This window comes from Triturus cristatus, chromosome 10 (genome assembly GCF_964204655.1).
Source record: "Triturus cristatus chromosome 10, aTriCri1.1, whole genome shotgun sequence".
NCBI classification, from domain to species: domain Eukaryota; kingdom Metazoa; phylum Chordata; class Amphibia; order Caudata; family Salamandridae; genus Triturus; species Triturus cristatus.
Window position 1 is genome coordinate 610,400,420 of NC_140593.1, and position 25,901 is coordinate 610,426,320.

At 47.5% G+C, this 25,901-nt stretch overlaps 1 protein-coding gene across 1 annotated transcript in view; it reads right to left on the reverse strand.

Annotated features, from left to right (window-relative positions):
• APOLTP (apolipoprotein lipid transfer particle homolog) overlaps positions 1-25,901 on the reverse strand; it is a 1,292,669-nt gene that overhangs the window by 807,664 nt on the left and 459,104 nt on the right. Inside the window, exon 10 of the mRNA XM_085632129.1 lies at positions 6,310-6,475. Within this exon, the coding sequence (XP_085488255.1) occupies positions 6,310-6,475 (166 nt within the window). The remainder of the gene's footprint in view (positions 1-6,309; positions 6,476-25,901) is intronic.

Consider the following 25,901-nt stretch of genomic DNA (forward strand, 5'->3'; position numbering starts at 1 on the left):
CGAATGTTTACTTAGATTGAACAGCCAATCAGAATCGCGCTCGCGCACGTCACCGTACGCGTACGGTAAGCGCACCGTAAGCGCACCGTAAGCTGGCTCAGATATATATATTGATTTAAAGGCTATTTTCTCAGAATCTACTGAACAGATTTACACCAAACCTACAAAAGGCACTTCCTTGACCTGTAGACTACCTCTCTGCCAAATTTCAAGGAACTCTGTTCAGCCGTTCGGGCTGTAGCTGTGTCTAAAGGTCCTATGGAAAAATGCATGGGAAAAACGCGTTTTGGGACCCCCCTTTTATCTCAGCCCCCGCTTGACGAATCCCCCCGAGACTTTAAGGGTAGGAGCGGAGCGCAGCGCCCCACCTATTTTGAACATTTCGCGAGGATTCATCGACCGGCGCCAAAGTTATTCAAAATAGAATGTTGCGGTTTTCCTATGGAAACAGGGTCCTAACTATAACTACCTAATGTATATATATATATATATAATACCTACTGGTGGTCGCCAGGCCGTAGTTATAGTTATGACCTAGTTTCCATAGGAAAAGCTTTTTTTGATTTGCCAATATCTTTGGCGCCGTTTGCCAAATCTTCGCGAATTTTTCAAAACTAATGGCCCGCTCCGGTCAGCTCCTGTCTTAAAAGTTTCGGGGTGATTCGTCAAATGGGGGGCCGAGAAAAAAGGAGTGTCCCAAAACCTGTTTTCCCCATGTTAATTTCCATAGTAATTTAAAACAGGTTACAGCCCGAACTGTTGAACGGAATTACACCAAATTTGGCAAAAAAGTAGCCCTTGGTTCAGAAAGAGACCTTTTTTTAAATGGTGTAAATCGGTTCAGTAGTTCCTGAGAAATTAAAAAAAGAAAAATATCAATATCTGAGCACCGAGAAGGGATCGCGAACCCTCCCGGGCACGAGCTTCACTCTGATTGGCTGCCAATACTTCAAACCAAGTAACAGAGTCACAAGAAAAGAGTGGAAAAAAGGTTGAAGAACAAGAAAAGGGGGCAGGGTAGAAACACCCTGACCCCTAGGCCTGCTGAGGGGGTCCCAGAAGGACCCCCAGGCATAAAAAAAACATTACATTATTTTTTGCAAAAGTAAAGCGTGGGCTCCCATGCTTCATTTTAATGAGTCCCCGGGTGGGCCAGGTCCCGGGGGCAATGCCAAATTAATTTTCTGCAGCCCTGGGGACCGCCACCTCCCCGGGGCTTTCTTTAATTATATGCGGAGGATACGCAGCCCTGGGGGCTGCCACCTCCATGGGGCTTTGCTTTATAAATGTGTTGGGGGGCTACTGCCCCCCCACACTGCCCCAGGGACCACCATCTCCCCGGGGCACTGTTTAATTATATGCGGGGGGCCCCACGGGCCCCCAAGCACCGGGGACCGCCACCTCCCTGAGGCCTTCTTTAATTATATGCCGGGGGCACACGGCCCCCCTGAGCCCCGGGGGCCGCCACCTCCCCAGGGCTTTGCTTTATAAATGTGTGGGGGGGCTCCTGCCCCCCCCCACACTGCCCCCGGGACCACCACCCCCCTGGGGCACTGTTTAATTATATGCAGGGGGCCTCATAAGCCCCAGGGACCGCCACCTCCCTGGGGCTTTATTAAAAAAATGAAAGTATGGGAGCTCCTGCCCCCCACACTGCCCCGGGAACCACCACCTCCCCGGGGCACTAATTATTTGAATGCGGGGGTCCGTTGCTGACACCCGGCCCGGGGACCACCACCTTCCCGGGGCTATGCAAATAGAGGCAGGCCCTGCCCCCTCCCTGCACCACTCTGCAAACGCATCCCCTGGTGCGTTGTAAGATGGGAAATTAAGTCCCCATGAATACTGAGGGTCCCTGGGGGCCAAATAGGCCACCAGGTACCTCCAGTAAGCGCCACATAGCTGGTTTGCAGAGAGGTGGTCTGAGGCCACACCCCTTTTTACACCACTCTGCAAACGCACCTCTTGGCGCACTGCTGATGGGGCAATGAGGTCCTCTTGTGTCTTGAGGACCTCAGGACACAAGTGGACTTTATCCCCCAAGCAGCAGTGCACCAGAAGCGGCGTTTGCAGAGTGGTGTAAAAAGGGTGTGTGGCCTCAGACCACTCCCAGCAATCCTGGTGTGTGGCGTTTACTGGAGGTACCTGGTGGGCGAGTTGGCCCTCAGGGACCCTCAGGAATGAAGGGGACTTAATACCCCAACTTAGAACGCGCCAGGCCGCGCATTTACAGATTGGTGGGGAAAGGGGGCATGGCATTTGTCCACCTCTCAGCAATCCCACTGTGTGGGGCTTACTGGAGGTAAGAGGTAGGCTAGTTGGACCCTAAAGGACCCCCAGCACCGAAGGGGACTTCAATTCCCATTCAAGAGCGCACCAGGGAGCACGTTTGCAGAGTGGTGGGCAAAAGGGGTGTGGCCTGCTATGAGAACTTAGCAGTCCTGCTGTGTGGGACTTACTGGAGGTAATAGGAGGGGTAATTGACCCCCAAGGTTGTCCTTGGGGGCCAACTACCCCTCCTGTTACCTGCAGTAAGTCCCACACAGTGAGATTGCTAAGACGTCTAAGGAGGACATGCCCCCTTTTCTCCACCACTCTGCAAACGTGCCTCCTGGCAGACTACGGGATGGGGGAGGAAGTCCAATTTACTCTTGAGGGACTTTGGGGGTAAAGAAGTCCTCTTGGTACCTTCTCTAAGTCCTATGCAGCGGAATTCCTGAGCGCCGGTCGGATGCCCAGCACCCTTTCTCCACCACTCTGCAAACGTGACTACTACTTAAAGAAGCATCTTTCTGCACCTCTGACTTACATGTAGTTTTAATTCCCCAGCCCTATTATGTACTAAGGCCTTACAGAGGAGGTCATGCAAATCACAGGGGTACCCCAACGCATAGTGTTCCCTAGTGTATGTAGGTGTTTTCACTGTATTCTAAGTGTATTTTAGCATAGCACTGGCTCTAGGCCTGGTTAGTCAGAGTCAGTTACCACCAGTACCCATCAGCAAAATGTTGGGGGCACAGGATGACTTTGCAACAAGGCCTCTTTCTGCTCCTCTGTTGGTTCTTTATGCACATCTCTTGCTTCTTTCTGCACCTTTCTTCGTCTTTCTGGACTTCTGTTGCCTCTTTCTGCATTTCTCTTGCTTCTTTCTGCACCTTTCTTACTCTTTCTACACATGTTCTACCACTGTAGGCATAGTTAGAAATTAGCATTTGAAAAACCTTTGGAATTCACTGAAAAGACCACAGGCTTCAGGAACATTATAGTTAGCAATTAGCATTTAAAAAACCTTACAAATTCACTAAAAAAACACAGGTTTCAGGGTCGTTATAGTTAGCTGGACATTTCACTCGTACAAAACCAGAGAAATTCGGCCGTTATAGTTAGTTAAGCTAACTATAACTCGCGCCCCCGCAATGCACTGCTGATGACATCACATATTACATCATTCATGACATGGTCAGTGACATCACTGATGACATCACTGGTGACATCTCAAATGACATCACTGATGACATCACCCCAAGTTGCTCTTGTTCGTCAGCATGTTTCTGTCCCACAACCCCATGGTGCTCTCCTTTGTCCCTATGCTTTTCTCTGTGTTGCTCCCTGCTCTCGTTCTTCCGTCTGCATCTCCCTTTGCTCCTGCTTGGTGCCCCCTTCACCCTCCCTCCCCGACATGGCACTCAGACACCCGGCACCATTAACATTTAGTTTTTAAAAAAATGCAATGACACAGCTGCTGGGCTGCATCATTTTGAAGGTGTGATCACACGTGTCTTATGCATGTGCCTGCCTACAAAATGACACAGCTCAGCCACCACGTCATGTTTATTTTTGTATTCATTTTTGTTCTTTTCTTCATGCTGTACAGCAACTGCTTTACAGCATGAAGACTTTAGCAGTGCTAATAGGTCCATACAATAAGAGTTATTGGTTTTACCAATGTTTGTTTAATTTGTTACTTTTCGAGCTTTATAGAGCAAGGGCCACGCCATGAAGTTTGTCAGAGTGCTCTGCAAGCTGTTGGCAAAGCTCCAATCGTATGATAGGGAGGGATGCAATGGTGTGCTTGTGGGCAGGGAAGTTTTAAAGGAGGCAGCTGAACACTTATGACCAGTTGAGTTTCAAAATGTTGGAGACCTCTCATTTTCAAAACTTACACCTTTTTTCTTTCACCTTTTATCTACTTGACGCACAGATATATATTTTTTTTTTTTACACAAAAGTGAATACACTTTTCACGACTGGCAAATCTGTCGCTCATATCCTCAAACTATTTCACAGACAAAACCCTGACCTTCCGAGGGCCAAGGATACAACTCCTGAAGGGTTTTAGTACAATATATCCATTTACAGAAGATTTAATCACACCCACCCAGGCTGCCGCTTGGTAATTTTAGAAGTTAAAGTCTTACAAGAGGGTTAGTGTGCTGTGAATGTCAGACAGCGACGAAAAAATACACTGAGGAGGAAATTTGCCATTTTAGGGGCCCTCATTTCCTTTCCTGCAAACCGTGCAGAAGAAAGAAAGGGATTTTCAACGTTGAGGGCAGTCAGAAATGGGAATGCCAAGAATAGAGAGGCTTCTATAGTGCAAGAATTCATCTGAAGTAAGAGTTTAACATTGCAATCCAGAACCCAGCATCCACATTTGGGACAAGGCACTGCCCCTTGTGTTTTATTATTGGTCTAGCACAGAAACATAACAGTAGTGCAAAAATTAAAGGACAAATCAGTCAAACACGGTAATTGCCTTAAACTAAAGTTTTGCACCCAGCCAAAGAAGAAGCAAATCGATTCCACGTGTTTAGGTATGGCCTACGGATAGCTTTAGTTGTTTGACCAGCCTTATGTTTTCCCTAAAAAATCTTAATAAAATACATACATGTAGGCCTAAATACAGTGGCTCTTGCTTAGCCCCTCTTCATTTATTGGTCGATTCAAGTGTTATTCATATTTTGCTTCTGCTCACCATAGCAGAATGGGCCAATGGGTCACCCCATTCAGTCAGTGTCTCTCTTTGCTGTAAGTGACAGCATTTTAAATCTGCATATGAGTACTACCGCCCAGTAGCGGTCCGTGGAGGGAGTTCCGTGGGGCGGTGAGGCGGGGCGGGGGAATGTAAACACCGGAATTTGGATGATCGGCGGTAAGTACACATTCAAATAAATAAAATTTTGCAATGCAGCGCGCGCAAAGGAATTCGTTTTATTTATTTGAATGTGTACTTACCTCCGATCATCCAAATTTTGGTGTTTACATTCCCCCACCCTGCCCCTCCCCGCCCCGCCTCACCGCCCCACGGAACCCCCTCCATGGACCGCTACTGCTACTGCCTAAAAATTAGTTGACAGTGCTGTGGCTGGTAAGCCAATCACTGTTTTAATTTCACGTTTTTTTAATGTAGTTTTTGCAATGCGTCATTTTCCACTTGTTTTGTAAAAATATGCATGCCATTGCTTGACTGTAGTATTTTTATATATTATTACTTTTACCCATTTAATGCCTATTGTACAAGTTTGGCAGAAAAATAATCATCCTTGCCAAGGCCAGACCTATTGACTTTGCCAGTGCTTGTTTTTTTTAACTAATCATACAATCAAAGTGGGAAAAGACAATTTTCATCACATTTCAAATTTGAAAAACCTTACTGTATTTGAAGCACAATTAATCTGTTCAATTTTATATTACATAGGTAGTAAATCTATGTAAAATAATGGAGTTATTTTCTTTTAAAGGTAATTTAAGGGCTATTATTTTGTGCCTAAAATCTCTGTCATACTTTTAAAATGACTGATAACTAAACTATGCATATGGTAAATACGTTTAACAATGGTTTCGCAATCAATTCCATTCATGTTTGCACTGGTGCAAAAATCTCTGTTGGAAGGGGTCAAGCAACATCCGTTTGCAGCAGGATGTATCACCCATGCAACCTAGTTGGAGACATATGTTTGCAGCTTTTTTTGAACTGGGTTCTATGACATGGCTGCATGTGTGCTTATATAGAGTTACATATTGCGCAAGTGGTATAATTAGAGCAGTCTATAATGTTGCAGAGGGAATTCCAACTAATGGACTAGAAATGTGTTTAAGTGCAGTGCTTTAAATGGGCAGGTGCTGTCAGGTACAGAGTACCTACACTTCAGTTTGGTAGAGAGAGTATCAGCACGTCTTAGGAGTAATACAATACTTTTAAAGGGATAATACCCATACATCTAGGAAGCACAATAGACACACTGGTATAATGAGTACTTGCACTTCTAAATTTTCATTTCAAGCACTGAGTAAGGGGAGACTACTCACTGTAAGGGAGCCAATCATTGCAGCTGTGGGTTCAGGGACAAACGCCAGTGACCATAGGAAAGAATCCATTTTTTCCTCTTCTATGTCTTTGGACAGCAGGATTTCTTTCATGAGAAGTACACATGCCTCCGTCCCACAGGATGGTAGCGCATCCACCAGCGGCTGCCTGAAAAACATATAGAAAAAACATTGTAAAAACACTACACTGAAGCACATGATCAGCTCTATTTTATGTATGATTTGCTGACTTGTCTATTATTATACAATTCTTAACCTTCCAAATTTATACAAACACTTGTTTACAGTTTGAGATAAAGGCGAGGTGTTTGGGCCCGCAGACACAAGAGCAAAGCTTTCGTAAGACAAGGATAAACAGTTATTCTAGGGTGCCACCTAGTGGTTACACTAAATTACTGCAAACATCCAGACAAATACTGTACAGCTCCATGTGAAAAAATTATATTTTCCTGACAGTGCTAAAAATCCATGCATGATTCCTGCTCAAACCCAATTGAGCTACTGAGATATACACAACGAAGATGGCAGGTGCATATATAGGGAATGTTTGAATGAAATTGCATTAGTTAACACCCATCTTGTTCTTTCCATGTCCCACAAATCGCATACAATTCTAAATATCAAGACAGAGAAGCTATTTTCTTTCCATTTCGTTTTTATTGCCTTTTGTTTTATATTTACAGGCATGCATAAAATGTAAGGCATTTTTCAGAGGAGATCTAGATTGTTTGGGTGAGATCTGACCAGGGTCATAATTGTGCCTTGTTTGCTATGGTGCTCTTTATAAGACCTCGGTCCTGTAAAATCACAACCCTCCATTTCCTCATCACTTGCAGCCATAGAAACCTCAGAGCCCTAGGATTTCCAATTTGGCAAAGGGCTCTTTAGACTGGGATCCATCAGTCTGGCAGTAAATCATTTTCCTATCAATTCTGAGGGCGCGAGGAGTTGCAAAGGTGTTCAACCACAATTTCGTGACGGTTTTAACAACATAAAATAGTTAAAACAGTAGCATTCACTTTAAGTAAGTTTCTGGTAGACAACATTCTGCAAAAATTCTGCTTGCAGTGGTGAAATGTGTCTTCAAAATGTTTTCGCAAGAAAATTGTGTCACGAAAAAACTTTTATTAATGGAGACTTCCTACCACAAGCTAAGTGGGACAAAGAGGGAACACTTAGGAAACTTTTTAAATCTATGCAAAGTTGATAAACCTTGCCAAACTTCAGGGACAAAATGTAGGACTCCTCAAACCCAAATCAATGCACCCCAAAAGCATGAGATACAGATTTTACATGAAGCCGCTCTGAACTGAAAGTTCTTATTGACAGATTTCTGCCAATGGAAATCCGAAAAAGGTCCATGTTGGCACAAGTCACTTTTTATATTTCATGTACATTACTGATACATGCACTATTTGCAATCAGACACAAATGAAGCCAACCTCTCGAGACAGCCAACCACCCAACATCAATTTGACAAGCAGTGGCGAAGCCAACAGGTCTGACATTAATGTGCAATGCACGTAAACACAGGCATTTCCAAATGTTGTTTACAAGCACTTATCGCACTAACGCCTTTCCCTTTTGATTTTGCCGATGGGGAGAAAAGATAGCAAAAAGGATTGTTTCTGTATAAAATGAATAAAGGCGATAAAGAACAATAGGCCAGATGTACGACCCTTCTGTTTTGTGACTCGCAAATTGCGTCGTTTTGCGACTCACAAAATGGAATTTACAACAGTGTCTCAGACACTGTTTGCAATTCCTATTTGAGTCGTCAAATTGCCTGCCTCGTTAATATTCCTGAGGCAGGTGCAATTTACGACCCCATTGGAAATAGCTAGCACTCCTAAGGATGGTGGCCTGCTGGGGTCAGCAGTCCGCCATGTCTGTGACTGCTTTTTAATTAAAGCAGTTTTTATTTTTTAATGCAGCTCGTTTTCCTTAAAGGAAAACAGGATGCATTTAAAAAAGAAAAATGAAACGTTTATGTTTCATTTTTTAAGAGTCGGCAGTGATCCCTGGGACCACTGCCTGCTCTTAAAAAATATTTTTGTTGCCAGTCTCAAAGAGGAAGAAGTCCCCTGGGACCCGCTCCCATTTGTGAGTGGCTTACAACCTTTTTGGAATGGGTGGTAAACTGCAAGTGTTTTGCAGCCGCAACTGCGGACGCAAAACAATCGTACATTGAAGTGCCACTCGCTATTAGGAAGGGACGTCCTTGGAACGCCCCTTCCTAATAGTCAGTGGCAAACCCAATTTTGCGAGTCTGTAATAGGTTACCGACTCAGGGTTTTTAAGTAGGGCAGACCTATTTTGCGGTTGCAAATGGGCTGATTTCCTGTTTGCGAACGCAAAAATCGGTTGTGTATCTGGCCCTGAATGTGGCAAACAGTGTGATGATTGAGTGTGCTTTTCAGATGTAAAATAGTCCCTCATGCATTTGAATGGAAACACTTCCTGGAAGGTGGAATGACACTAAGTAGTCAACAGCATGAAATGAGACAGTAACACTCCTCAAGATGCAGCCAAAGTCCAGTCCATTTATACTAAAAAAAAATATATTAACACTATGTCTCCATACAGCTGCGCTGTCAAGCCACACCCAAAACTAGTGGACTTTGACCGCATGATTTACATTTGTTTGAACGTGAAACTGTGGAAACATAGGTTACATTGTCTTAAGAAATTAACAACAAAGATGCCGATTTCATACATAACAAGCATTTGAAAAGCAATAGGTCTCACATTTACTAGAGTTTGAGCTATTGGCATTGTAGATTACAATGCCTTTTAATAGGGTGACCAGACGTCCCGGTTTTCCCCGGACGGTCCCCGTTTTTGGAGAAGTGTCCCGACACTTTTCTCCAATTCAATGAAATGTCCGGGTTTTTAAACAGTGTCCGGGTTAAACATACAAATGTCCCGGTTTTTCATTTGTTTCGGTTGTTTGAGCATGCGCGTGCATGCTCTCTTTGCACTGATTAAAGCGTGACGTTTAGGTGAGCGTTGTAGCAGGAAGGGAAATCGGGCTTTGAATGGGATGGGGGGTGGGGAGAGGTGCTCCTTTCATTCCACAGCGCGAGGTTCAGCGCTTTGAATGTGACCTCTGTCTCCAGGCCGAGAAGTCAAAGGATGCAATCTGCATACATTCACACCTGAATGCCGGTCACTTAGGGTGCTTCCAGAGATACCTTTGTTTTGTTAATGCAGCGCTCCTGCTCCAACAGCTACTGATGGCAGTGCGTCTTTGAATGTCTTTATTTTGTAAAAGCCTACTTGCAGGACCTGCTTATATCCTTGTTTAGAAACAGTAACCTGTTTGTACTTCGTGTCCAGGGCCGGCTTTAGGGCGGTGCGAGTGTCACCGCACCAGGTGCTGGCTTCCTGGGGGCGCCGTGTTTTAAAGTTTATTATGCTTTTGAAGCACCTGCTGCAGCGTTTCTTTACCCCCAGCAATTACCAGGCCTCACATAAATGTCAAGATAACTCGTGTGATTAATAATCTTCCTGGAGAGAGATCAGCATTTTGTATAGTTGAGGTTTTGACTTCGGTGAAGTTAGTGTAGAGGGTTAACATGCCTGCTGCAAAGAACCTGTACCAAGTAGATTACAGAGTGCGTATGATGTAAACAGATCAGCAGATTACTGCTTTCAAAAGAGATATCCTTTTGTTACTTGCAATTTATAACTTAAAGTCCTGATATAGAATAGTGAGCTATTAACTTTCATCCTAGAACTGCATACACACTGCAAAGTATACATTATTAGAGCATTGATTAATGTTGCAAAAAGGGATAATTTGGCTAGAAATCGATTCTTATTATTAAAGAAAACTCCCAACTATGCTGTTTCTTTTTCGACTCTGCGTTTGTGCTTCTCCACACAAAGCACTCTTAAACTATACTGCCTACCAGTATGGATGACATGTGACTCCCTACACTTTTAGTCCTTTGGCTTATGTAACATTTCCTATACACTGATTACACATGCATGATTAATTGTCTCTGTGTAATGTGTGTGTGATGCGAAGTGCTCGGACACCCTACACTGGTATGAGTGGCGCTATATAACTAATTCAATGCATCTGAGAGAGTGTGGTTATGGAGACTTGGTCACTGTTAAAGGGTGCTAGTGAGAGAATCCGTGGTGGAGGTGGTCTTGGGGGGGTGCCAACAAACACTGTCGCACAGGGCGCCACCAGCACTAAAGCCGTGGTCACCAACTATAGCAAATGTTGAGGCAAAGTCTGTTTAAATGGAATTAATGGTTACAGCCAATAAAAGACCTCTGAATTGTCGTCTGTAATGCTTCATCTCGGTCTGTGGAGGGAGCTGTCATTATAGTCCTTTTTCTATGTCCATGGCAGCTGTCAAATAGTCCTACCTTTATGTCGATGGTTACTGCAAACCGTAGTCCTACTTCTATGTCTATGACCTGTCCCCGTTTTTTGTTTTGAGAATCTGGTCACCCTACTTTTAATAATGTGTTGGTTTTTGAGACAAATAGCATAAACTCCCGCAAATGCGAGACCTATTGCATTGTAAATGCTTGTTTTTACTGCTGCTGAATGCATTTGCTCAGCGAGGTGTGGTCACTGCCCATTGTTGTGGCATTTTAATTTTAAATAGGCAGTTTGGGAGGGAGCAGTGGGGTTAGATAAACCCACAATGCACTGCAGCCCGAGGCAGAGTGAAACGAGAGATTAGGGGCAGGGTCCTGTGGTGGGGGAGAAGAGACACCCCGGCCTATTACAGATAAAGGATAAGGAAGGGAAGACAATGCAGAAGGGAAGAGAAGGGAAGGGAAAGGGAGGGAGAGGAGCGTAGAGATAGTGAAGGACAAAAAGAAAAAAAATATATAAAAAAGGAATGGAAAGGAAAAGAAAACAAAAGGAGAGAGCAGGAGAAAGTAAATGGAAGTGAAGGTGGTTCCCAAGAGAAGGGAGGGGAGACGAGACAAATGTGAAGGGCATGGAATGTGGTTGAAAAGGATGGAAGGGCAAGAAAGGGATAGGAATAGAAAAGAATGGACGATGAGGGAAGGGACGAGAAATTAAGGGAAGGGAATTGGAATATCAAGTCAGTTTCAAGTGCGTTTTCAGTTTGGTTTCAAGTTCAGTTTTCAGTTCAGTTTTCGTTTTATTTATTTACTCACCTTGTCCCCTTTGACCAACCCCTGCCCCCTGGGGACTGCTAAGCCCATGCTGCTTCAGCCTCACTGTCCCCAGCTCCTGGTGCCAGGTAGCAGTGGTCCTCCCTGTCCAGTGTCCGCAGAGAGAATGCTGCAGCTGCCTGGTTACCAACCCTTTATACCATGGACACGTCACAGTCGAGACCTTTCAACGTGTCATCATTTGTCACCCTTCTATGGGTGATGCCATGTGGTTTAGTTTAAGAGGTGGCGGTGGAAAAGACACAGGTTTAATCCCATTTCTTGAGAAAACCCGATTATTTGGCCTCAAAAATGATCTTGCGATGAGCCAGAAATTAGATCCCATCCTGCCCGACATTGCTCCCCGGAAGTAGTCCCCCTCCCCCCCCACACACACACACGTGCCCTGGCCCCCGTGAATTCACACTGGAGGGCCTGTCATGTCGCAAGTGTCCGTTCACAGGACTGTGCTTCTGGGAGTTAGCTGTCTGCCTTTCACGTGAATTAAAGTGTCGGCTTTTCTACGTCTTCGTTTAAAATAAATGATATATTCATCGTAAAGCGCATTGCCACAATTTGCCTAACACTGCGCACAGATTATATCAGGTGTTACTCGGTGGTCGGCAGTGTGAAAGGTCTACAAGAGATGAAAATAGATTTGGAGGCGGCGGCCTTTGCCAGTGTTTTGTAGAAGGTTATCAGCTGCTTGTAAATTTGTATTGTCCAATTTGTATTATCCGTTTGCGACAGGAAAACTGCTTTGTACATGTGTGCTGTCGCGTGGAACAGAAACAAACGCATACAACTATTTTGCACCATGGTAAAGTATGTTAAACAAAAATCAAAGTGTGTCAAATTGAACAGGACTAATTAATATAGCGGTCTGTAATAACGGTAATCTAGTCTGCTGTAGGGTACAAGATCATGTATGTAGCAGTGGTACCATGACCCAGGGCTGTGAGAGGTCAGAATCCCACTGCACCCCAATTATTGATGCAGTGTAAGGTAGGGTGACCTGTGGCTTCATGTCATCAGGGGAACGCCGTTCCCAGTCACAGACTTTCCCTTTATATGCCAGTGCATTTTGGGAGTTGTAGTCTAGGGTTCATAATATGTAAAAGCAAAGTTCGGGAATGTAAAGTGGTCACTCTATGCCAGGGCACAGAACAATTCCTCTAGCATACATTGGGCCCCCTGGCGCCTTACTGTGCCACTGTCTGCAATCCATAGGCGCACCTCGGCCTACGGAGGTGGTACAGATCTGCGCCCGCGTGTGGTGCAAATTCTGCAACACGGAAACGCGCGCATTTTGACACCAAACAGAGCAGAATAGCCAGCGAAAGTGACTTTAATTTGTTTTCCTCACTGTGATTAACAAGTAAAAACAAGTGCGCCGGTGGGAGCGTGTGAAGCAGCGAGGAGACGCCATGCGCGTGCACATCGCCTGTCCGTGCACATGGTAAGAGAGGATAACATAATGAACTAATAAGAATGTACAAGAATGCGAACAAACATTACTTAGAAGGGTAAGGCAGACAATCCTGGGCATTACAGGTGTTGGGCCATAACAAAGAAAGAAAAAAAAGTGAAATCAAAGGACATTTAAAAAACAGACGAACCATGGCCATTTAAGGCAGGAACTTGTTCATTAGGATTGTTTTTACTTCATTTTTGAAAGCAGCCGTGTAGGGGATTTTGCGGATTTCCGGTGGGAGAGTGTTCCAGATCTTCGATGCTGAGCCAGAGAAGGCTCTGAGCCTCGTTCTCTTTTTGCGAAAAGTCTGAGGTTTCAGTAGTAGAGAATTTGCACCTCTTGATGGTCTGCCCCCTCCTGATAGTTCTAGGTTTTGAGCCAGGTAACCAGGGGTTTTCAAGTGGAGGGCTTTGTGCATCAAACAAGCAATATTTAGTTGTATTCTCGCTTCATAGGGTAACCACTTTAGAAATCTTAGGGCTGGGGATATGTGTTCATTTCTTTTTGTATCAGTGATCAGTCTGGCAGTGTCATTCAACGAAGCCCAGAGCAGGGCCAAGGTATATTTGGGGAGGCCAAAGAGCGTCGCACTACCATAGTCTAGCCTCGGCAGGACAAGCGCTTGAACCACCTGCTTGAAGTCCTCTTGAGGGAGGAATGGTTTTAGGTTTCTAAGAATCCTCATTTGATGGTTAGCACCCTTACACATCTTACTAATATTTTTCTTCATGTTCAAGTGCGAGTCTAGGGTGATTCCAAGAGATTTAGGTGAGCCGATGATAAGAGGGGAGCATTTGAAGGTAGTGAGGTGCTTCATCCAGAGGTCAATCTTGGGGGTGTGCTTGGGAGGGGACATGAGAAGGAATTCTGTTTTGGCGGTGTTGAGCAGGAGGTGGTTCTCAGTTACTCAGTTTTGGGTAATCGTCAAGGAGGAGTTGAGTGAAATTAAGTCTTCAGAGGAATTGATTTTCAGTTAAAGTTGCGTGTCATCCGCATACATATGAAAAAGAATGTTCATGGATTTTAGAGCGTTCGCTAACGGTTCCAGGAAAATATTAAAGATTATGGGAGAAAGGGCAGAACCTTGCAGGACCCTCATGGAGACTGTAGATGGTTGGGAAAGGGTATGATTCACCTTAACTCTTTGGGATCTATTGTGAAGGAAGGAAGACAAGCATTGCAATACCAGACCGGAAAGGCCCATCCTGTGTTCCGGAATGGCTAAGAGGTAGGAGCTTAGCCAGATGTCATAGTTACGGACGAGCTGCATGACCTCCGTATGCATACGAAGCGTGAGGGCAGCTTCACGATGTGGAGTCGGGTTGGCGGTCTAGCTTCGGTGGCCGGAAGCGGACGTCGCTACGGTCACGGCGCTTCCGGGTTGATGCGCATAACAGCCGGCGGTTCCCGCTGCTTCGGCTCTTTGGATTAATGCCGTTGCCACCATTGGACGAGACGAAAAGACCGAGCACGTCCTTCTTCAGGTATTTGGAGATCTGGGAGGGACTGCTGTTCCTTTCTTGCCGTGCTGGTGCCGTAGGTTGACACGCGCAGGATCGCTGTTCTTTGGGTGCCAGTTTCAAGCGAAGTGTGGCTGCTCTTAGCATTACGCAGTTACAAAACTGTCAGTACTTGCAGGCATTCCCCTTGTCTGTTTGTCCTCCTTGAAGCCTTGTTCCTTGGTTTCTCTGACATCTACGCACAGGAGTGTGTTATGATATTTACATACTGTTCTTCTTTATTATTCGCGCAGGAGCGCTGGTTTTTGATTTTGGCCCTCACGCGCATGAGGGCTGGTACCTTGTTTTGGGCTACGTAAATGCAGGAGCGTTTCCACGTGCACTCCCAGGTGCGCTGAAGTACTTAACTGTTTCCTAGTATATGCGCAGGAGCGCTTGTTCTTTGCTGTTTTTGTTGATGATTGTTCCTTGGTATCACATACGAGGTTACCGTGCTGTCCTATATGTGTTTAGTAGTCCTTAAGGCAGAAGGGGGTTGGTGTGCATCAGAGGTAACAGCTGTTCCCCTATACTTCCATTCCAGACCGAGTACCTTGAGGGATTCCAGGGACGTAGCGAGACCCTCGGTTTGGTTTTCCAGGAAGACATCTTTATCCCATTTCTGGCTTCCACCCCCGGTCCTATCTCCATCCTGGTCAGTATGCACGCATCTACTAGGGTAAGGTGGGAGGCGGCGGTGGTGGTTCATGCCGCCTCTGCAAGATCGCCGCACAAGTATAAGGTAAGACTTGTGGGACTCTGACACCAGAGTAGGGATGTTGGAGATGGGGCGAAAATTGTTGAGGTCAGTTCTGTCTGTATCAGTTTTTTTAAGAATGGGTGAAGCCTGAGCTGTTTTTAGACATTCAGGGATCTTGCCTTAAGATAAAGAGGCGTTGACAATCTTTGTCCAAAGGGGGATGAGGGCATCCGTGATTTCTTTCAAAACAGACGGTGGCAATGGGTCACTGAAGTGATTAGAAGTGTTAATGCTTGTAAATGTCGTTTTCACTGAGGGGAGAAAAGCAGCCCCAAGTGGCCTTTTTCTTGGTGCTAACACTAGGAGGCTTTAGACTCTCAGAGAGGGCAGGATGAGCTGTACTCTCAAATGATGGAAGAAGGATCCTCTTAGATTCAAGGTCAAGACTGATGAGTTTAGCTTTCTCCATAAAGAAGATAGCCAGATCGTTGCAAGAAGGTGAATTATCTGCTGAGTTGAGGTGGTTGGGTGCTGTCGCTCATTGCTGTTTGAAAATTTCAAAAAGTTTTTTAGGGCGATTTGAGGCTTGACGAAGTTGGGCTCTGAAGTAATCAGCCTTAGTCATCTTGATTTTTTTATCGGCGGGTCTCCTAACCGATCTAAAGACTTTTAGATGATACACAGAAGGTTTTGATCGCCATAGACGTTCAGCTGCCCTTAGGTTGCGGCGTTCAGAGTTCAGGTTGTTGTTGAACCATTGTTTGGAGATTTTGGAGGAGGCATTTTTTTGTTCTAGAGGAGCTATTGAGTCCATGATACCAGAGATAGTGGAGTTATAGAAGTCAGTGAGATCTTGTACATCAGTCATGTCATTAAGGGGAGACACAGCATTTTTACATTCGATAGCTAGGCAGTCAGTGTTAAAATTCCTGAGGTCCCTTTTCCAATGTTTAATTTTCTTAGGCTTGACCCTTTTCCGTATCACCTCCCTGTTGATAAAGAAGATGCTGTAGTGGTTGGACCAATCACAAGGGGTAATGTCCTCCAATGTGATAGTATTACCTTTTGAAATAATGAGGTCCAGAATTTCTCCTTTGTTGTGAGTTGGCTGGTCACAGAATTGGGTAAGGTCCAGATCAGATAAGAGTGCGTTAAGGCAGATCACCGCTTGGTCATTAGGTTTAGACCAGTGAAGGTTGAAATCACAGAGGAAGTTTTGGGATACTGAGGGGTTCGTCATTGGAAGAGATAATTTCCATTAGTTGTTCAATGAAGAGGAAGTTATCGCCAGGAGGGTGGTATAAAGTATAAAGTTTGCAAATAGGGAGGTGATTGCTAGAGACGTTGAGGCAAAGGTATTCAACTACGGATGAGGTGGAGGTCTCCATGTGGGAGACAGATAGGGGCATATTCTCAAGGACTTATCGCCAAGTTAACGGCACTTCATCGCAGCCAAACTGGGGATACATTTATTGCACCATTCACAAGCTGGTGGTAACAGCCCATAGCACCAGTTTACCTGCGATAGCATCCGCAAAAAACATCGCCACAGATGACCCCGGCAACTATTTCTAATGAGATGCTGAGTGGGTGTTCCCGTGCCAAAAGCCGCAACAACACCACTCCACAACATTCTCAACGACCAGACAGATAGGCAATAAGAACACAAAACATGCAATAAGCCGCGTTAGCAGCAGGAAATTGACACCTGCTCTGACATGGTGCAGAGTCGGACGACAGCCAGCACCAGAAAAGGGAGCCCAGGCCAGAGCCACACCTGAAGGGCAACAGATGCCATGGAGCAAACGATCATGCAGCACGGAGCTCCAACAGGGCCACAACACCCACCGCCACCTCACCCCGCCCCCCCCTGGACCAACACTGAGGCAGTGCAGACAAAGACAGCGAGCCTCAGAAAATGCACCAACCTCACAGACCCAACACCAGAGAATGTCATTGCCCACTACATGCTCGAAGGGACAACTATCCTCTGCATCCTGACCACCATTGTCCACAGGCTGACGGTACCAACACAGCGGACAACCAACATCCCTCCACAGACAAAGCTGCTGGCTGTGCCGCATGTGTTGGCCCCCAGGTACCCTCCAACCAACAACTGCCTGAGTTGGAGGAGTTACACAGCCAGCCCAATCCAAGTCCCTCACAACGGTCATGGATGACACCATCAGCTTGGCATCCCGCTATCTATACTTCGCCCAGGAACAGCCGGAGACCAAGCAAGGCGTCTACGCCACAGCTGGCTTCATGTCAGGGGGCAAGTGACTGCACACATGTCCTACTTGTGCTCCCTGGCAACACTGCACACAATAACCGCAACAGAAAGCGCACGTATTCCATCAATGTGCAGGCAATAGTGGACCACCGGGGAATCTCCACCATTGTCGACGCCAAACACCCAGGCAGTGTGCATGATCCCTACATCTTCTGAAAGTCCATCATCAACCTGCTCTACCTGGATGGCACCCACGGAAATGCACCGCTCGTTGGCAAATACCAAAGGAACACAACACACACCTCAACTCCACAATCATGCAACTTACAACACTGGAAATGCACACGTCACAAGCTCACATACAACATGCCGAACAACATGCAGAACAACATGCACACCCACCAGACACGGCAGCACAACTCACTGTAGGAACCTGGGCCAGCCATGTACATCAGCCATCAACGGCATGGCACCGCAGCCACACCATAGCTGAATGTGGGATGAGGTGGGCACCAGGCATGTGCGAAGGAGGCAAGTGACCGATGAAGAAGAATGTACACAATGCCAAGTGTGGTGTGGATGTGAGGGCCAGACTGCAGTATGCAGACCACAGACAGATCAACGTCGACATACACTGCTGGTGTTTGGAGTGTACTGGACAGTGGACGCAACCATGTCACCCCAGTCAGTAGGGAAGAACGCGGAAATGTAGCTTGTTACGCCCCCCCCCCGTGAGCGGAGTGGGCTGGCCCGGCGTACGCCAGACCAGCGTAGGGGTGTGAATTAAAAGCACGTAACTCTGGACATGGTTCACTTTCGGAATGCACAACGTCTCTGCCAGCGCGGCGCCTTTCACCCTGCCACGAGGCCGACGCCGTGAGCGGTGTTGCCTGCGATCCTGTGTGCCTGCTGTACCCCGGGCCGCTGGTCCCCGAAGCAGTCTTGCCTGCCCCTGCGCTCCCCGGCCTCAATGCCCACCTGCCGAAACCGGCGTATGTCGAAGAGGGCCCACCATGTGCCGGTGCAAGCTCCAAGGCCGAGGCCCGCGACCTTGGTAGCCTCCTCAGACCATCACGGCCTCCGCAATACAGGCCCGCAGTACTCCTAATTCGTTGACGTACTCTACCGGCAGACACAGCGGACAAGTAGATCATACATTTGGAACTGAGTCTTGATTACACCATGGCAGAGAACATAATATATGGCAGATTTTATGTCACTATACTCCCTTCGATTGGTGATGCCACCAAGTCTGTGCATAGCATCACAACCACACGTGCATGTGGGCCCAAGTGGACTACTGCCCTTGGCCTACGCTGCGCTCGAGTAGGTCACACAATTGGAACTGAGCATCAATTTCTCAAAGACAGAGTACATATCATTGCATACAAGGACAAGGAGAGGCGTAAGAGGATGACGCGTTGCAGTTGGGAGGAAAAAGGATCATAATTACGGAGGTGATCGAACACTACCGACAACTGCCCTGGTGTCACTAACTCTGTGCATCGCGAGCCTACGAGACGTGGCTGTGGGCCACTGCTGACCGCTGCCTCCGGCCTACACTGCGGTCCAGTAGGTCACAGAGTACAGAGTCTTGATTTAGCAATGGCGGAGTTCATATCAGTGTACCGGCATCATCGCAGACTGCATCCTCTCAGCATTCCACTCCTCCATTTGCTGCTTCCGGACGGCTACTGCCCTCTGCATCATGCCCTGGAGGACATCTTCCACTGTCACCGGTGACCCTCCGCCACACTCGCCTTGGACATCGTCGAGGACCCGCTCAGTCTGCATGGCCTTACCTCATTGGACTGCAAGTCACTGTCCCGTGGCAGTGTGCCTGTGCCGGCCGCTGTGCATCTGGGGCCACTAACTCTGTGCAGCTCAAGTCAGGGACCCTGTCTGATTAAATATTGGATGACCTCTGAGACGATGGCCTTGGGGTCGTCAACGCCATGTGTCTATGGCCCTGCGCTGTCCGCTGCCTCCGGCCTCTCTGCGGTCCACCAGGGCTCACACATCAAATCAAGTCCTGACCGGCCCACACGTGGCAACACCGCAGGAGGCACATGCCACCATCGCCAGGACCACCTTCAACCGCCATCTGCCATTGTCGAAACAGTGGTACTGGCACACTGACGGAGTTGCTCACACCTGTCGTGGATGCCATCAACTGCCTGATACCCTGCTCAGCACTCCAGGTGCCACTGACTCAGTGCACCACAACCCATGGACCTTTGCTGATTGTGGTTTGTGCTGTGGAGAGGTTGCGCAGCAATGTCACCTCAGGCAGTGTGGGAGACCTGGGACAAAGATGAGGAAGATGATGCAGGTGTAACACACCCCACTGCAGCTGCATCCGGTATATCCCGAAGGGACACAATACAAGACATTTTCTTCACATGAACGCGCTCAGCTCTAGTGCCCCAACCTCAGTGCACTGCAACTCACAGACACTTCTGTTTGCATATTGGGTGACCTCTGTACCTGCTCTGGCTACCTCCATGTTGCTCAGCAGTTGACCCTGTTATGCTGGTGTTTCCTGTTTCCGTTTTAATGGTGTTCACTGTTCAAGTTGTTTCCAGCACCAGCCACTCCGTGCGGGCTGGCTTACACTCACCCCTCAGACATCCAGCACAGACGTCACTGTACATGTGACCCTGCCAATAAAGGGGCTGGGCGTACGTGCCCGTAGCCAGTTCCACATACTATCTGCATGTGCCCCTGTGGTCATGTTGTATGCATGAGGGCCCTGGGCCCTACGACATTCCATTGTGCTGTGTACAGCAAACGCAGACATGTCATCGCAGGCAGTGGGTTGGAGCTTGGACATGTAGCTTTGTCATCACCCACTCAATACGTAAGAGGAGTGGACTGGGCCGTCATACGCAGAGCCAACGTGGGTGTGTGACTGATAATTGCGTGCCTCTGGGCATGGTTCTGTACTGGAAATGGGCATATGCATGTGTCTCTGTGGCAGCGTGGGTCTACTTTTTGGGGTGTAGGTGGTTCCTGAAGGGAATGCTACACCCACGTATGTGAACTAGTTCGTCTTCCATGGGTTCGGACCCCACCGACACCTGTTCGGCCACCTCCTTTTGGCATTCAGACACCTGGCATTGGAATGGCATGTGTGGCTCGGTGAAGTGTTGTGAGCCAGCCATGCTTGCTGGTGCTTCCTGCTGTGTGATCTGTTGCAGGGGCTGTGCTCTCTGCTATGTTGCTTGGCTGCACTGGTCCTGGTGGTGGGTTGCGTGGGATGTCCATGGGCTGTTGTAGAGCATCGGTGTCGAAGGTGTGGTGGTCCTCTCAGCATCACTGATGAGTGGTCTGCTCTGCTGGAGGTACTGTGTGCCCCTCTGCAATGTGAAGGGGAGATGCATGTTGACATTGTGTTGACATGTATGTTGGCGCATCGTTCTTGTTTACATGCAGTCTGTATGACAATGTACATTGTGACTGTTTGGGAGGTGCAGAATTTAGATTCGGGACAGTGGACATTTGGACTACAGGACGGATGTGGGGTTGTACGTGTACATTTCCATTTCACAGTTTCTAGCTCTGTCAGATGTAGTATGCCTGTTTCTGCGTGTGTGCGGAGCCAGTTGTGACCTCTGTTCTGCAGTGTCGTGGTTGCACATTGTACCACATTGTCATCAATGTGGATGTGCTGTTCTTGCTATGTGTGTGTTGAAGTGTGCCTTGGGGATCAGGGTCATAATCCAGGGTCATTGTGGGTGTGCAGCGTGCTGTACTTACTTGTGCATGTGTGCCATTGTGCCAATCTCCCCCCATCCCCCCAGTCCCTGGTCGTTACTCACACTGTTGATGTTGGGTCAGGGCCTCCCGAGCTGTGTCCGGACTCCCAACACCGATGTCTGTGGCCTCCGTTTCCTCCAACTCCTCCTGTGGTGCAGGACTCCCACCTCCTGTCGCCGTTGCTGCCTTCCTGTTGGCAGCGGCTTTGTGCCTGGTTTAGGTTTTCACATCATGCCAGCGGCTCTTGGCCTCCTCCATTGGCCTCCTCGACACTCCATCTGCATTCACGGTAGTCTACTTGTGGGTCAGTTGATGGTAGTGTTCTGTCACCTCTGTGATGCTGATCTTGTTTTCCTGCGGACTGCACCCATCTTCCTCTCCCTCTTCTCCTTGGCCTTCACTGATCCCGTTGTTCCTTGCAGGTGGTCTGTGGGGCTTGTGGGGTTCGCGTTGGCCTCTGCGCTCGGTCAGGGTGCATCCATGTTGTTACGCACTTTGGATCTTTTTGGTGTGTTGTTTTTGTAGCTTTTATAGTGTATTTTCCCGCCAGACGCGTGGGGTTTGCAGGCATGCCGCTGGTTTTCGCTGATTTGTGTATCGCGATTGGCCTCATCGCAACTTTTTTTGCGTTTGTGTATCGCATTTTTGCAGCGGGTGGTTGATTTTAATGCGATCATTTGATGCATTGTCTGGAGACTATCGCATGGTACCGCCGTGTTGTGAATACTTAGTCAACACGGCGTAATTTTCCCACGATAGACTGCGATGTTGAGAGTTGGGTTGAGTTACTTTTGCAAAGGTTATCACACATTCTTGAGAATATGCCCCATAGTGTGTTCCGGTGTATACAATCTAGTACACCGCCCTGTTTCGTGGTTCTGTCTAGACGGCTTATGTCATGACTAGGAGGTACTAGGAGGTCTAAGATGGGGGTGGAGGAAGGATTTAACCATGTTTCCATGAGGATGATGATATCTAGCTCATTGTTTTGGATGAGGTCGAAGATATCAGAACAGTAGTGGCCTATGGAGGGAGTGCCGCGGGGCGGTTGGGCAGGGTGGGGGGTAGTAAATTCCGGCTCACGGATGACCGGAGTAATGTAAATAAATAAATAAATAAAACAAATTTCATTGCGAGCGCTGAAACGGCAAATGCATTTCAGCGCGCGCAATGAAATTTGTTTTATTTATTTATTTATTTACATTACTCCGGTCGGCCGTGAGCCGGAGTTTACTACCCCCCAACCTGCCCCTCCCCCGCCCACCTCACCACCCCGTGGTACTCCCTCCACGGGCTGCTACTGTATCTGAAGCATGTTCATTTGCTGATCTACAATTGAGTAGTGCGCATTTCAGACGAATAGGTGTGTGTGATGTAGGAGTCTAAGTGATGTTTACTTGCTTTAGGTTGTTGCCGTTTACCACTCTGCGGTTGTTAGAGGGTTCCCTGTGTGGATTGCCGAGAATGGTTTGAATTTGGGCCATTGAGACCTTGTCCGTTTCTAGAGTGATCAAGTAAAAGAGGAGTAGTTCCTTGATATCACTGGCCACAAGTTCAACCAACATTCTTCTACGGCGGGAGGGGTCGTTAGGAAGGGGTAATGTTTTAGAGTTAGGATGCGAGGAGTGCAGGTCAAGGCCATGGGGTGCACTGGCGGGGACTGTGTGCAGCTTTCCTAGGGAACTAAGAAAACTGAGAAAGGGCAGATGGTCAAGTGAGAGGGCTATCACTTAATGGAATTCGTGAATGAAAAGGTTCACTTGGAGAGATAACCAGGTCTGAATGTTGGTTCAAGGAAAGGAACTGAGGGGAGGGATCCTGTGGAGAGGGGGAACCTTGAATGATATTTGGATTAGGTAAGCTGGGAATGCTAAGGTCCGGGGAGGGGAGGCATCCTTAAAATCTTGCAGGAGCCCTGCTCGATTGGAAGGAGTGGAGGTTGGTAGAGGGCAAGTTGTGTTTTGTAATGGAGGTGCTCAGTGTGTTAGGATAAGGAGGTATCGTTGATGGCGGTCTTATGTGCTTCATCAGTAGAGAAGGCTTAGGAAGTGAGGCCCAGGGTGTAAGAGCATCAGCAGAGAGAGGAGGGTGTATGTCTTGAGAGGGCATCCCGATGCAGAAAACGCAGAGAATCTGGCTTGCTAATGGCGAAATGGGTGGATCATTTGGCCCGCCACCCGGCTGAGACGAAGGTCGATTGGTGTGCGAGGCTACTATAGGGGATTGAATCTCCCCAAAGACATCTATGGGGTGGGAGGAATTATGCGATCTAGACGTATTCCATGAAGCGGAGGGAGAAGAGCAAAAGTCCAATGAAATAGGAGGGTGTGTAGAAGAATCAGAGGATTTAGCAGTCACAGCTTTCTTGAGGGTAGGGAGGGAAGATATGGTCCATCTTGGCTAGATTGGACTTAGAGGCTTGTATGAGAATGATACCATTATTGTAGAGAGTGATGGTGGCATTAGCTTTGAGGAAAAGTGAGGGTGAGGTTATTAATTTGAGACCATGAGGGGTTTTCCTAGAGTTCTTTATTCGAAGCATGGAGAAGATGACCTTCTGCCAGCATGCACGTTTTCTGGTGTAGAAGATGAGGTCATTCGAAAAAATGACCTTTTTTGGGTAGATGTAGCCGTCGGAGATTAGTGTTTCAGGTCTAGATTTGAGTAGTCGATGTTTGTGCTTTTTAGCCACATTTTAGGAGAGGTTAGGTGGATAGTTGATAGTGAAGGCATTGGATCCTGTAGGGTCAGGAATTAATTCCATTCTGAGAGAGGTCAGCGATGAGGATTGAAAGAGGGGACCAATTCTCGTGTTCAAGGGAGTGAGAAGGAACTTGAATCAGAGGGCAGGCAGTGGTCAAAGTGGAACAGGCAGCACAGACATTGAGTGAGTACTTCAGGTGACGATAGTTAAGTAAATAAGTGATTCTATGAAAGACTACAAGTGGACCTGGGTGGGGCTAAATAAAAATAAATTCTAATACAGGGCGCTATGGGAAAAGACCATTCAAATATGTCCGATTTGGCAGTCTGCACTGTCCTCCCCGAAGGAGGTCGCCATTCCGGCCCGTCTCCGTCTTGTCCAGCTAAAAATTCTTCACCGTGTGTATGTGACGGGTCCTAGGTTGGTTGTGATGGGCTTTTCTTCGGATGGGCTGTGTAAGCGCGGCTGTGGATTGAGCGCCACCTTCCTTCATATTCTTTGGGAGTGTCGCGAGGTCGAGGCTTATTGGCGCCGTGTGCATGCGGTGATGGAGGATGTCACTGGGGTCGCTCTCTTGCCTGAGGCTCGTCGATGTCTGCTGAATGTATGGGAGCCTAATGACTACAACGTTGCCCAGGCCCGGTGGGCGGCACTTGGGAACATGATTGCAAAGAGGGATATCGCGCAGCTTTGGGGTTCCCGACGGCCTCCCACCGTGTCAGTGTGGAAGGAGAACATGGATTGGTGCATGTTCAGAGAGAAGACGGTATATCTGGTTCGGGGCAAGCCTGGGGCGTGGGGTAAAATTTGGGGTCAATGGAACGCCTACCGAGGTAACATTTGTACGCCCCCTTTTGAAGATACTTCTGACATTCCTCTGTCCCCCTGATCCTGGGGTTCCCAGAATACTGTACTTGTTATGTGGATGGTTCTGTCTTCCCCGCTGCCTCCCCTCCCCCCCGGGTTGACTTTATTGAACTCCTGATTCTTTATCTGGTATGGTGGGGTCCCCCCGTCGGCGCTCGGCACCATTTAGATTGTTTCTCGCCTTGAGTTTTGTTTTTTGTTTGTTTTTTTAGTTCTCTTCAAAATTTTAAAATGTCTGTATCCTGTCTAACTTTTGAGTTGCCGAGAATAATTCTATATTCCTGCTGTGCCTTTGGAGATCAGGTGCTGCTCTGCGACGCTATGTAATTGACTGGCACAAACTAGCGGCCGGCCCTGGTGGTTGTAGGCCCATGTCTGTAATTTTGACTCTCTGCACAATAAAGTTTTTAAAAAAAAATAAATAAAAAAATATGTCCGATTCGTTGCATTGTGGAGGAGTTGTGAGGAAGTCCTACCTTTATCTTTACTGCAGGGTTTGAGGCACAAAGATCGGTCCTATGACTCGGACTTCTTGAAGATTGTGTCAGGCTTTGGCGGCCGGTAAGCACTGACTGCCAGCATTTGGGTGAACGAGGAACCACCCGACGTCAAGAGACTACATTTTTCAGCAGGTGGAGCGGGAGTTATGTCCCACATGAACTAGACGCTCACCGGACCTGGATATAGGGGCAGTCAGGAGATGAGAAGCTTACGATTATCCTGGCGGATATCTGGGAGGTTGCTGTCTCGAGCGACGGAGAGTGGAGGCGGTAAGAGTGCCTTTGGCACTTCCCGGAATCGTCTTTCACGCTTACTCTATTTCCGTAATTCTTGGTTGGGTTATCTGGCAAATGCGATGCTCCTCTGTTGGTAGAGATCGCGACGTTCGGCGTCTCATGCAGAGGAGCGCTACTGTGCCTTCCAGAGGGGTTTTTCCTGTACACTCTTCTGTTGGATGAGACACGCATTTCTCTGCGGTCTCGTGCAGAGGAGTATTTCATTGCCCGATTCGGAAACCCCTCCCCACATTTGTACTCCCTGTTGGCGAGACTAGCCTGCTGTGGGGTCTCATGCGGGGAGTTTGTGCTCCCTTATAGTAGCTGTTGCTGTAGCTCTAGACTAACCTTTAAACCTTGTCGGTTGGTGTGGATTGCTGAACTGTGTAGTCTCCACACCATTAAATT